Here is a 13711-nt window from a genome sequence, read left to right on the forward strand (position 1 = left end):
TGTGAATCTGGATATATTTTCTTGTTTATTTCTATCCTATTTATTATTTTTCTTCACTTTTTAGATTTTATTAGCATGTGTTTGTAGTATATAATGATCACATGCCTTGGGGGAGTCAGTACACGTGCAGCACACATCTCAGTTCTTCTTCACCTCTCTTCTGGTCCCCTCCCTCCATCTCCTGGAACCAGTGTCATTTACAAAAGATCTATTTTCAGGTCTGTAAAATGAAAATGAGATGGCATATAGAGGACACCCTGCAGTCATATCTTACGAAGTTGAAGCTCAACTGACTCCCCACCCTGTATTCTGCCTATTCCTACACACTGGTGGTTCTTTACAGGAGTTAGAGTCTATACTGAGGTGGATGCCAGAGCTGGGGCGGCTGGGGAAAGGGCTTTGGTCAGTCGCAGTTGTACAGAACAAGTTGTTCGTTCCTGATATTGGCCACTGAATTCACTTTGGGCACATGCTTTGTTTCCTTTCTTTTCTTCTTCATAAATAATAGACTTTCTCGGGGTCAGGGGCTTTGGGAGAGGACAGTCAGTGTGATATCGAAGGCTCCCTCCTAACCCCCTTTTGTCTGGCTATCAAGTCCGGGAGCCTGGCCCTCACCGGCGCAGAGCGGCCGAGTGGGTTCCCTCTTGTGTCTGTGTTTCTGCTCCAGCAGTCAAAGGAGATGTGAGTCTAAGGTGAGGAGAGATCCCTCTTGAGCTACTGGGGAGCAGAGGGTAGCCAATTTAGGGTTTTATATTACGATGGAATTGATGAAAATTTATGAATTGATAAAAAAGTTATCAATTGTGTGGTGCGCAATGGAATGATTAGTCATTTAAAACCTGCCTTTTCCGTGGGAATAGTAGGAGAAGCTTCATCTCATTGTTCTGGTGGCTTCGAATGTGGGGACTCACCCAGGCACAGAAGGGACCGTACAGGGGACACTCAGGGGAGTTCCGGGTTTGGGAAGACAGGTGAGCCCTGGCGCTGGGGCAGCTGCTCACCCAAGGGCTTCAGTGGAGCTGCCCTGGGGTCGACCCCAGCAATGGCGCTGAGTGTAGGAGGACAGGGCTTCCCGACTCCAGTGCGCAGCCACTGTACGTGAGGAGGAAACGAAGCTTGGCCTGCTAGGAGGAAAGAGGCGCAAGGACCCTTCAGGCCTATTTTGGCTCTCTGAGCCGGACTGCTTCTCTTCTTGTGCAGTTTTGCTTTGAGACCAAGCAAGTCTGCCCTTCCCGTGCCACCTTCCTTCCTTCCCAACACCCCTGCCTCTGCCACCCTCCACCCCCCAGAAGGGCTGTCTGTCTGTCCCACACTTGCTGGGTGGCAGGACAGAAGAAGGATTTATGCAGCCTCCTGTAGGGGACAGCAGAGGTTGTGTGGTCCTGGCCTTTTGGAAGGGCACTGAGAAGTGAAATCTAAACCAGTGAGCGGCCCAGACTGCACATATCCTAGGAAAGTTGGAATTGTTCCCTCCACTGACCTCAGGACATCACTTGCAGGTTGGTTGTTTTACACAAAAAGAATAAAGAAAGACAGAGTCCAGCAGTCCCGTGGCTAAGCCGCGGGCAAGATGAAGTTCACCTAGTGACTGATGATGCTTACTGGTGTCTCTCAGCTGATTGGTCTCTACATCTGTCTCCGCCTAGCTAGTTAATGTGACAACTCTCCTCCGGGACCCAGAACTTGGAAGAATTGGTTGGAGCAAGTTTAGTATCTGGGGACTGGGTAGCCCCAAATCTCTCATCTAGCCAGGACCAAGGGGCGCCCGTAGCACTATAGCCACTTGGTGTGTGGAGATCGCTCATCCAGACTGGGTCTTCCAGAGCAAGAGGGAGCCGAGGGACCCCGCCAGAGCCGGTCCGGGGCCTGAGCTCCCCGCACTGCTGCAGAGCACAGCATGACTGCACTCCTGCCGCTGCTGCTGGGCCTCAGTCTGGGCTGCACAGGAGCAGGTAAGGGCGTTTCCTCCTGGGGCCCTCTGTTCCCTTGCTCTTGTTTTGGGGGTAAAATATATTATTGAGTTTGACAACAGGCTAGTTGGTCTGCCTGCTGTGATATCCCTGTAGCACGTTGCACTGTACTTTAGTAGCCGTTTCAGTAAGACACAAGCTGAGCGGGTTTTTCTGAAATGCGCAGCCCCCTGCTGAGGTGAGGCAAGGGTACCTTCTGCCTGTTTGTGGCTGCCTTGCTGGCTCCTACTCCAGCACCTGGTCGATTGCAAGAGTTTCATAAACATGTAGGGAGTGAAAAGTTAATAGTGTTTGCATCTCAGAGTACAGCTCAGTCTTCCTGGGACTGTTTTTGTCCCTCTCAGTAATTTTCCCACTTCAGGTCTGTGATTGCGTATAAGTTGTCATGTTTAATGTAAGTAATCTTAGGTTGCTCCTATCCCAGTGCTTTGTCTCATATAACTAGGAATCTGGACCTGAAACCTTCTCTGTCACCACCCTCTGGTCCCTCTATTGGGTCTCTTAGACAGTGCAGAGTAAACTTGGTCAGTAGATGCTGCCAGAGGCTGGAAACCTCTGCCAAAGTACCTGAGTGTGGCAGAGGTTGGATTCCCTCCTGAATATAGAAGAAAAAAAAAAAAAACCCAAAACAAAAAACCAATGTGTTTTTCTTCCCTGTGCTCAGACCAAAGACTTCTCTACACTCCTCTCCCCCAACCTGGTCTCCTACTCCAGCCAGACACCCTAGAATTCAGCTAGACTCTGACAGCAGTCAGAGTTAGCACAGACCCTGCAGCCTAGTGCGACAAGTCTGCCCACGTCAGACGCCGACCATGAGTAGCAGGTCCCAGGGTCACTCACAACTTCTGTCAACTTGGCTACAAGTCAGAAGCTCCCATGACCCCTTCTTTGGGCTCACTGATTTGCTAGACAGGCTCAGAGAACCCAAAGAAATAGATTGTTTACTATCACCGGATTATTACAAAGAATAATTTCAAGGCTACATCTGGACTGTCAGGTGAAAGGGTGGCTAAGGCAAAGACCCAAGCGCAGGAGCTTCCGTCCCATGGAGTTGGGGTGCACTGTTCCCCCGGCACATGGATATGTTTACCAACTGAGAAGGTCTCAGAACCACATAGTTTAGAGATCTTTGTGGAAACTTTGTTTATAAGTATAACTGATTATTAACTCAGTCTCCAGCTCCTCTCCCATTCCAAATGGGAATAAAAGTTCCAAGCTTTTAATTGTAGCTTAATCATTCTGGTGACCAGCCCTCATCCAGAGGCCCACCAGGCACCTCCTTAGGGGACTCTGCTGTCATGTGGGTGATTCCAAGGAATAGGAGCTCTATGCCAGGCACTGGCTCAAAGACCAGATTATTTGATGGCAGATGCATCAAGTGCTCCATCACTCAGAAAATTATAAAGGTTTTAGGAACTCTGCGCCAGGAACCTAGGGCAGAGGTGATGCTTTCGCGTCGCTCCAGCAGCAGACACTGCCCTGCCTTCCCTTCTCCGGCTTTCTAGGTGGTTTTATGGCCCATGTGGAAAGCACCTGTCTGTTAGATGACAATGGGATTCCAAAAGAATTCACATACTGTGTCGCCTACAACAAGGATCTGCTGACCTGCTGGAACCCAGAGGTGGATAGGATGGACCCGTGTGAATTTGGGACACTGCACGGGTTGGCTATGTATCTGTCCGATTGTCTCAACAACGATACAAGCCTGCTTCAACGCTTGCGCAATGGACTCCAAGACTGTGTCACACACACCAAGCCCTTCTGGGGGTCATTGACCCACAGAACAAGTGAGGAGAGAGGGTTCAGAGGGGCCTCACGGGAGCGCAGCGGGGAGCGGGCCAGCAAGGGTTTGAGGCTTGAGTGGGAGAGGGGCAGAAGGCCTGCAGGCCTATGATGGTGGAAGAGGGTGGGCTGGACACCTAGGGGAGCGCAGTGATTGGTGGAGGGCTGGACACCTAGGGGAGGGCATTGATCGGTGGAGGGCTGGACACCTAGGGAAGCGCGGTGATTGGTGGAGGGCGGGACACCTAGGGGAGTGTGGTGATTGGTGGGTGGAACATGAGAAAGGAAGTGGAGGTGACATCTGAGCCTTGGAGGAGATGCTGGGGCAGAGTAAGAGACGCTGGAGCGCCTCAGGCTGCAGATTCAAGTCAACCAGTCTGTGTCAGAGTAACCGGAGTGGCTTTCCCAAGATGTCCATCTTTTGTCCCAGATTTTGATGTCCTATTTTGGAGTGAACCTCCGCAGAAGAATGTTTGAAAAGGTTCCCAGGGAATTCTGGCACACACTGTGTGATAATAGCTGGAGGTTTGTAAAAGTAATCTTGAAGATCTCCAGAGGGCAAAGTCGTGTGTTTTAAGATGTAGTTTCTGAACACCCCTCTCAGAATGGTCAGGAGGAAGTGCTTTTCAAAAAGCAAGCTCCTGAGTACCACAGCAGATCTACTGGGTGAAAATGGATGGGTCTGCAGATTAGCGACTTTAACATAACTTACTGGATTTTTATTTAGGACTTTGTCTGAAAAATACCAAGGTAGAGGCAAGAGGAGAGTTTGCCTAAGAGAACAAATTAATAAAAGATGGCAGTACTAGCAACCTCGTTAATTTGAATTGCCCTGATTCCAAATTTAAGAGAGTCCTGGGTTAGTCTTGTTTCCTTAAACCGTCCAAGGAAAGGCTCTGTTTAACGGACTGATTCATGAAACAAGAGCTGGGAGCTCCTGCCCCCTTGGGCAGTCCTGGACTGCCTTTTGTTTATGCACTTTCAAGCTACTGTACTTAGAGTAGTCTCAGTAAGCACGAGCCAGCTTGCAGGTGAGACCTGGCACTTGCCAACTGCGATGAAAGAGCAAAAAAGCAATAGAATGAAGGAGTGGGAGAGAAGACATCGAGGCGGGCGGGGCTGCGCTTCTCCCTGTCGCGTGTGGCCCGGTGTGGGGGCCGAGTGTGGCAGGTGGGTTGGAGTCCGAGGAGTCGAAACAGGGAAGGAGTGAAGTCGGAGAGAAAGCAGAAGGCCACCCTCATTCCCGCGTATGCTTTCCTCCTACGCAGAACCGCCATCTGTGCAAGTAGCCCAGACCACGCCTTTTAACACCAGGGAGCCGGTGATGCTGGCCTGCTACGTGTGGGGCTTCTATCCCGCTGACGTGACCATCACCTGGATGAAGAATGGGAAACTTGTCACCCCTCACAGCAGCGTCCAGAGGACTGCCCAGCCCAACGGAGACTGGACCTACCAGACTATTTCTCGTTTAGCCTTAACCCCCTCTTACGGGGACGTCTACACCTGTGCAGTGGAGCACGCTGGGGCTTCTGCGCCCATTTACCAGGACTGGAGTAAGCTGTGGCAGACGGGAGGAGTTTGGGTTAAGCTGAGAGCTATCGGGAGATGCTGGTTGAAAAAGGAGCCCCAGCGCTTTGGCAGAGGGGAGGAGATCTGGGCAGACACGTGGTAGAGGGGGAGGTGCTGGGGCTTCTGACCTGTGGAGGTGGGGAGAACGGGATGGGAAGAGCCAGGCCCCCCCCCCCCCCCCCCCCTCCCCCCCTTCCCGTGTGGTTGCCGCTCCTGTATCTGTGTTGGGGGGGGGGGGAGAGGATGTTGTCCTAAAAAGAGGATGCAAATTTGGCAATGACATTTTTAGAATCAAACACTGAAATTCCCTATCCTAGCGCCCTCAGATTCAGTTTATTGTCCGTTCAAGGACAGGTGTTAAAGGAAGGTGGCGAATGAAGTGAACTTTGCTTTGGTGTGGGACAGCACTCCTTTGGGGGCTGCTCTATTGAGCTTAATAGGGCAGTACAACATGGTCGGCCTGCTTAGGGGATACTGGGCGAAGAATTCACTGCCACTGGTAGAACCCCAAGATTGGGAATAGTGAAAGGTAATGAGAAGCTGGCCACAGATTTGGGCATTGCTGGGGGAAACGAAGAAGAAATGAGGAGGCGGAAAGGAGCCGGAGGCGGAGGCCAGCTTGTTGCTCTTTGCTGAAGAGCTGGAGGAGTCTCGGGAACCGGGAGACGGTGTAACTTTGTGCTCCCTTGAGTTCTCCTGGGCAGATCCCTACGGAGTGCACAGGGAGTCTTCCTTGGACAGAGTTCTCATCTAATCATGGGAAAAGAACCCAAGTGGGCACGAGTCAGAACCGGAGCAGTGCTAGCAAGTGGCGCGGCCTGGAGGCAGACCCGGAGAGGACGGAGGGAGGTCTGGATGCGGAAGACGCACGGATTAGCATAGGTCACCGAGTGGAAGTGGGGAGGGGAGCGGGCACGTTAACAGGAAACTCCTCAGGTGGCGGAAGTAAGGGAGCAGGCCCTGTCAGTCACCAGCAGGCAAAGGAGACAAGCGTGAGGAAGCTCCTAGGCTGGTGAGGGTGCCCCGAGAACGGCGGAAGGGAACCGTGCTGCGAGGGCGCCCGCTGCCAAGGCGAGCAGAGCGCCGCAAGGACGCCGGGGCTGTTTCCATGGTGGGCACCACTAGGGCTTGTTCCCCGAATGCCAGGCCCTGACTCGGGTGGCCTCGGGCTTGCATGGGATACGCACGCAGAAGATACAGAGGCAGAGTGGCTGGTCAGTGGGGCTTGGTTTACACAGTGTGCATCGCAGTAGCCTCGTTTCTGAGAGACAGGGATAAGCCGAGCAGGAACGGGAACTAGCGGCTGGGTGACTAAGAAACTGAAGAACGCTGCCTGGGGGCGTGGGCGGGGTCATTTTCTACTGCACTCCCTTATTAGAATGAAAGTGGAAGCTGGGAGATAACTGGACAGGTAAGCTCCCCGGGCTGCCCCAGGCGGGGAGGCTCGCTGCCCAGAGTGGTTTTGAAGAAAGCCTTTTCCTTAGCAACCAGTTAGCTAGAGACAAACATCTGGGGAGGCAGGAAAGGACCTTTGAACTTTTAAGTGCAGGTGGCTGTGGATTGAGTTGCTCTGACGGTGAGTCACAGAGACTGGTTCTAATTTTTTTTTTGCAGCTCCTGGGCTGTCTCCCTTGCAGAAAGTGAAGGTTTCAGTGTCTGCGGTGGCTTTGGGCCTGGGCATCATTGTCTTCTCTTTGGGCATGGTCAGCTGGCGGAAGGCCACCTCCTCGGGTGAGCGAGCGCCTGCGCGCCCTTCTATGCTTTTGTTGCTGGTCCTTCCTCCTGTACTGTTGTGATTGCTTCTCCATTCATCCCCTATTTGCTGTGAATGGTGCTGGGAATTTCACTGGTCTAATCAAGCGTTTCCTCTTCTAGGCTATACTCCTCTCCCTGGATCCATTTATCCTGAAGGTAACATCTCTGTCGCCCTGTTTGCCCACTGGCCTTTGGGGTGAGGGCTGAGGGTTAGAAGAGTCAGTGTTGGGTTCAACCAATGGTGCATAGAGTAGGGGTGTGCTGCTGCGAATATCCAGGGGAGCGATTTAAGACGCTGCAGTTGCAATTGGGACTTGGACAGGGGGAAGGGAGATGCTACAACTCTTCTTCTCCCCGGGGGAGTGACTGTGGGGAGGGAGTTGCGGATTATTAGTTGTTGGCGACCTAGAATTTTCAACATCCCTGCACTAAGGATTTGGCATGGGATACTCACAGAGAAGAATGATGGTTAATTTGGGTTATTGTCATCGGCTCCTGTCTGCTTCTTTTGCAGGACGACACATTTCCTAAGGGCAGAATCCTACAGCTTCTGCTCCAAGTGAGGAAGGAATTCAGGCTCTTCCTGATGCCACCGTGTACCCCCTAACCCCGCAATCCCTCCGCACATTCTTGGGTCCAGTTCTTTGAGTCTCCCTGCTCCCACAATGTAAACGGTAGCAACACGTTTCTGGGAATGAGTCCCCTCAAATTATTGCCCAAGGTTGTATTTCTGGGTGTATACAATCAAGAGGGCCCCCCTGTGCTGCAGAGGACAGCATTTGCTGGCCATTGATCGTCATTGAGAAATAAACTCTGGAGGAGTTGTTGGTTTTCCGTGTGTCTTCTGCTGGGTCCCTGGGGGAAGGAACAGGCAGGAGGGACTGAGGCTCTCCTGCTTGGGTAAAGTCGGCTCCACCTCCCATTTCTCACCTGACACAGCAGACATGAGGGCAGTTTTGGAAGTGAGAATTCATAAGAAGAAAGCCAAAGAGGGTGGGGTGGAGTCAGAGCAAGGAAGAGGGCGGGGTCCAGGAGTTTACTCAGATCTCATGGGGTCCTAGGAGAGTAAATGAGTTCATCCCTGTACATGGCACAGAACACGTCCAGCAAATGCTGAGTCCCCAGTGGTGACGTCAGCTGTCATCAGTCATTCAGCATTGGGCCAGGCATCATGCCAGGTGCTTTATGTGCATTATTATTTTGAGACAGGGTCTTGCTATGTAATTCAGGCTGGGTTTGAACTCACTGTGTAGCCCAGTCTGGCCTTGAATCTGTGGCAGTCCTGCTGCCTGGGCCTCTTGAGTGCTGGGATTATAGGTACATGCACCACGCCTGGCTTGGCTATGTGCATTATATTATTTGATCTTTATTACAACCCTGAGGCAGCTCTTCAGAAAGTCAGGGTCAAAGGGTTGTAGGTATAGCTCAGTGGAAGAGCATTGAAATAAAAAGCTGGAAAGAAATCCAGGGTTCCGCTACTGCTTTCAGGTTTCTGAGTCCTGGTGAGTTGTTTCTTCCATACCCTCACCGGGGACAGAATGTAGCTGAGTGCTGATGGTTTCCTCAGCCCCAGGCTGAGATGAGGTGCGACGTTGGCATCTCGTTCTGTTTTCCACAGTGACCCCCATGAGGAACAGATCATTTCCTTCCATGTCACAGACCAAAGAAGTGAAGTAAAGAGAGGTTAAATAACTTGCCCAAAGTCAAAGAATAAATTCTTTGTAAGGAGTTTATCTAACTGAGCTGGAAATAAGTAGAGCATTTATTCTGAAGACCCTCATGTAGGTACGTCACACCTGTGAAAGGTCACCTTTATGTCCTCTTCTACCCCAGATCCAGGGGATATCTGCTGTTGGACAAATTCCTCCTGCAGAGGAGAGAACTGGATCTGGTGCTATTTGTTTTCCAGTGGAGACAACTGCTGGGCATTGAAATTTGGGCCTTGGAATTGCTTTTGGAGTTAGAATGGGAACTCAGCTGTCAGCAGAGAAAAGAAACCAAACACACACACACACACACACACACACACACACACACACACACACACAAATGAATTGGGCACAAAGAACTTCCTAACACAAGACTAAAGAAAGAAGGGTTACAGACACGTGTTTGTGGGTGAATATTGGTGTAGGAACATCTGAGATTAGGAAGTAACTGGCCAATGAAAGGAATTGGGAGGCAGATCATGTGTAGAGCTTCCTGTGGGTTCCTACCATGGTAGGTCTGGGTGGTGGTGGCAGGGCTGTTCATGGGGACTACACCTTTCGGTCCCTAGACTGTTTCTATGCTTGTGGGGCCTGGAGGGAGAGTGGGGTAGGGTTGTTCAGACACATTAGATGTCCATTGTGTGTTTTGCAATCAATGACTTAATCTCTTCTCTCTGAGGTAACATCCATGGTTTCTTCAGAAGGATCTTTGTGATGGGGCATCGCTTCTACAGAGAGTTTATGGGAGAAGTCGGTGGGAGGGACAATGCTCGTGGGTTCCACTGGTTCTGCTTGGGCATGTCCACAGAGGTAGGAAGAGGCAGAGTGGTGTGTGTTGGGGAAGTTAACTGCTAAATGTAGATCAAAATTAATCCCAGCACACTTCTCTAGTTTTTTTCACATTTTAATTCACTGATCTTGGTTTTGGTTTTAGTTGTTTGACACAGCAAGTTCCTTTTGAACTTGGGGTAGGGCTTTACGTCTTGTCTATACCTGGCTTTGAAGGTGGATCTGCACATATGAAGGGTCTGGATATGGCAGTGGGGATCAAAGGGACAGAATCCTGGGGAAGGAGATAGCTAATCGGACAGCTTGCAGTCCACGCACTCCATGTGGTTACCCATGAAGATTCTTCTTTTTATTTATTTTACTTTTTTTATTTTATTTTTTTTTAAATATTTATTTATTTTTATTTATTACATTTATTTATTGTGTGTGTGTGTGGCCAGCTCAGCCCACCAGGGGGCGGGTCTGGCTGGCATGTGGTGCTGGGGATCGAACCGCGGTCCCTGTGCTTTGCCAAGCTTGTTTCAAGTAGGTGCTTTAGACCACTGAGCCATCTCTCCAGCCCACTTTTTTTATTTTAAGGAGAATAAAAAAGTAGATAAAACATTAGAAATGATACAGAATTTCAAAAAGCAAGATGACAGGAATTGAACAATGTTTGCTACACTGCACACTTCTGTCTTCAAGGTAGTTGCTCAGATTACCAGATGTGAACATGTAAAATTAATAGAAATTAGTAGTACAATCACCCTAGCTATCCTTGTATATACATACATGCTTTTTTCCTCTGTCTTTTCTCCTTTCCCTCATCCCAAGTGTTTTTTACTTTTGAGCAGTTTCTTTCCCTTCTATCATATCTATTGTACCTTTCACACTTTACTCTTTCAGGTTTTTACACTAGGGAGGCAACATGATATTTACATATGTGGGTCTGACTTGTCTCACCTATGAGGATAGCCTCTCGTTGCATCCACTCACCTATAGAAGCCTTGAGTTTATCTTTCTTTAAGCTGAGTAATACTCCATTGTATAAAAATGCCATGTTTTTTAAAATCAGTTCCTCGGTTGATGGGCATTTGGGTTGTTTCCAAAAATTAGCTGGGACAGATTGTGCTGCTATAAATGTGGGTGCACATATGTGGCTGTGGCAGGATGCTTTCAATTCTTCTTCTAAAACTACTCAGAAGGGTAACAGCTGAGCCAAATGGGACCTCCAGTCCTAGTGTTTTGAGGTATCTCTGCACTGATTTCCACAGTGGTTGTACCAGTCTATACCCCCACCAAGAGTGGAGAGCGTTCCTTTTACTCTAGGTCTTTCCAGCATTTACCAGTTTATTTCCTGATGATAGCCATTCTTTCTGGGGTGAGGCAGAATCTCAGTGTTGTTTAATTTGCATTTGTTGAGTGACCAATGCTGTTGAACATTTTTTCATACATTTATTTGTCATTTGTATTTCTTCATCTGAGAAGTGTGTATTAATCTGAGATGTTCAGTTTTGGATTGGGTTTTTGAATTTTGTTTAACTTAAAAAATATTTATTTATTTATTTATTTATTTATTTATTTATTTATTTGGTACAGGGTCTTGGTATGCAGCTCAGACTCACAGTCCTTCTCCTGTCTTAGCCTCCCCAGTGCTGGGATTATAGGTGTGCACCATCACACATGGTTTCAGTGGCCAGCATGCCTGGGGTTCTAGGCTGACAGCATGCGGTACTAGGGATAGAATCTGGGTTCTTGCACTTGCTAGGCAGGTGCTTAGATGACCCAGCTATCTCCCCAGCCCCACGTTTTTGAGTTTTAGAGGTCTGATTTAAAACAAAATTCTTTATATGTTCTAAATAGAAGTCCCTTGTCTGAGGAGTGTCAGCTAAGATTTTTTCCTAATTTTTGTGTTTTCTTTTCACTTTGTTGGTGATTTTTGTGATGTGCAAAAATATTTCAATAGAATGAGATCCCAGTTGTTGATTCTTTCAAGTATTTCCCATGTAATTTGAGTTCTTTTTCCATGAACTCTCTACCTATCCTTATGTCTTCAAGAAATTTACTTACTTTCCATTTCAGTAGATTTAATGTTTCTGTTTTAGTATTTAGATCTATAATCTATTTTGAGTTTAGCTTAATGCATGGCGATAGACATATATTTAATTTCAGCCTTTGGCATGTGGCCAGTTTTTCCAGAATTATTTGTTAAAAGAGTCTGTCTTTCTCCCAGTGAATGTGTTTGTCCCCTTTCTCAAAGACCAGGTGGCTGAGTGTGTTTTTAGTTGTGTCTGTGTATTTTAATCTGTTCCATTTATCCTCAGGTTTTTTTTTTTTTTTTTTGCCAGTACCATGATGATTTTATCATAGTAGCTCTGAGGTATAATTTCAAATCAGGGATTGTGATACCTCTTGCCTTTTTTCTATTTCCTAGGATTGCCTTTGCTATTCTAAGTCTTTTCTGGTTCCAAATGAATTTTAGGAATGTTTTCTCTAGACCTGTGATGTATACTAAAGGTATTTTTTTTTAACCAGGATTGCACTGAAGCTGTATAACAATTTTGAGAGTATGAGCATTTTTACAATGTTCGTTCTTCCTATCCATGAGCAAGGAGTATCTTTCTATTTTCTGAAATTCTGTTTGATCACTTTTTTCAGAGTATTGTAATTTTTACTGTTTAGATCTTTTATTTTTTTGGTTAGATTTATTACTAAGTATTTAATTTTTTGGATGCTGTTGTGAAAGGTTCCCTAATTTTTCTCTCAGTGAGTTTGTTGTTTGTGTAGAGGAATGCTACTGATTTTTGGGTGTTGACTTTGTATCCTGCTATACTACTGAATTTGTTTATTAATTCTAGGAGTCTCTTGGTGGGGCTTTTTGGGTCTCCCATGCAGAGTATCATGTCATCTGCAAATAATGATAATTTCACTTCTTCCTTTCCAGTCCCTATTCTTTTTATTTCCCTCTCTTGTCTAATTGCTCTGGCTAGTGTTTCTAGATGATATTGAATAGGAGTGGTGATAGTGAAAATCCTCGTCTTGTACATTTTTGAGTCAAAGCTTTCAGTTTTTATGATGGCTTTTATCAGATTGAGGTAAAGACCATCTATTCCAATTTTCTGTTGGATTTTTATCATGAATGGGTATTGGACTTTGCCAAAAGCTTTTCCTGCATCTATTGAGATGTTCATGTGATTTCTTTTTGACTTTGTTGATATATAATATTACACTTACAGATTTGTGTATGTTGATCCATCCCTGAATTCCTGGGATGAATCCCACCTGGTCATGGTGTATAATCTTCTTGATGATTTGCTGAATTCTGTTTGCTAGTATTTTATAGAAGGTTTTTGCATCTGTGTTCATTAGGAAGATTGACCTGTAGTTCCTTTTTGTGGTTGGATCTTTCTCTGGTTCTGGTATCAGTATAATACTTACTTCCAGAAATGAGTTAGGAAGAATTTCTTCCTTTTCAATTTTATTGAAGAGTTTCTTTTGTTATTAATTTTCAATTTTATTGTGCTATGGTCAATTTTATTGAAGGCATTAAATGTTTTGTAAATTTCTTATACAATTCACTGTGACTCCATCAGGACCTGGGCTTTGTTTATAAATTTTTCATTATATTTTATATTTCATTAACTGGTAATGTATTCCTCAGAATTTTTATATCATCTTGATTCAGTTTTGTTAATTAATATGTATCTAGGAATCTGTCAATTTCTCCTGTGTTTTCCATTCTATGAGAATAAAGATTTTCCAAGTAGGTATTGATGATCTGAATTTCCACATGATCTGTAGTAATTTTACCCTTTTCATTCCTTATTGCTTAAATTTGAAGTTTTTGTTATCTTTTTTTGATAAGGTTAGCTAGAGGTTTATCAGTTTTATTTTATCTTTCAAAGTACCAATTCTTTGATTAATTAATTCTTTATTTTGCTGCCTTTGTCTCAATTGCATTAAGTTTTGCTCTTTACTGTTCTTTTAGTTTTGACCTGACTTACTCTTTTTTTTCTTTAAGCTTGAGGTACAGTAGTAGGCTACTTATTTTTTTTTAATAATTTTTTTAATAATTTATTTTTATTTATTACATTTATTTATTGTGTGTGTGTGTGGCCAGCTCAGCCCACCAGGGGGCGGGGCTGGCTGGCATGTGGT

At 46.5% G+C, this 13711-nt stretch overlaps 1 protein-coding gene across 1 annotated transcript; it reads left to right on the top strand.

The window, feature by feature from the left end:
* Window positions 1-1653: 1653 nt before the first annotated feature.
* On the top strand, window positions 1654-7889 carry LOC101592349 (HLA class II histocompatibility antigen, DM beta chain). Its single transcript, XM_012515717.2, has 6 exons — window positions 1654-1952; window positions 3476-3757; window positions 5021-5305; window positions 6936-7052; window positions 7197-7232; window positions 7591-7889. Exons 1-6 carry the CDS (start codon window positions 1898-1900, stop codon window positions 7605-7607), a joined length of 792 nt encoding a protein of 263 aa, XP_012371171.2. The 5' UTR covers window positions 1654-1897; the 3' UTR covers window positions 7608-7889.
* The last annotated feature ends 5822 nt before the right edge of the window (window positions 7890-13711 follow it).

The sequence above is a fragment of the Octodon degus genome, unplaced genomic scaffold (assembly GCF_000260255.1).
Source record: "Octodon degus isolate 3935 unplaced genomic scaffold, OctDeg1.0 scaffold00005, whole genome shotgun sequence".
Classification (NCBI taxonomy): domain Eukaryota; kingdom Metazoa; phylum Chordata; class Mammalia; order Rodentia; family Octodontidae; genus Octodon; species Octodon degus.

Bases quoted from the DNA above. Each gene is read 5' to 3' on its own strand.
- LOC101592349 (XM_012515717.2), top strand. From the start codon at position 1,898: ATGACTGCACTCCTGCCGCTGCTGCTGGGCCTCAGTCTGGGCTGCACA. The intron at 1,953-3,475 runs GTAAGGGCGTTT...CCGGCTTTCTAG, and splicing joins TCTGGGCTGCACAGGAGCAG to GTGGTTTTATGGCCCATGTG. The intron at 3,758-5,020 runs GTGAGGAGAGAG...CCTCCTACGCAG, and splicing joins GTCATTGACCCACAGAACAA to AACCGCCATCTGTGCAAGTA.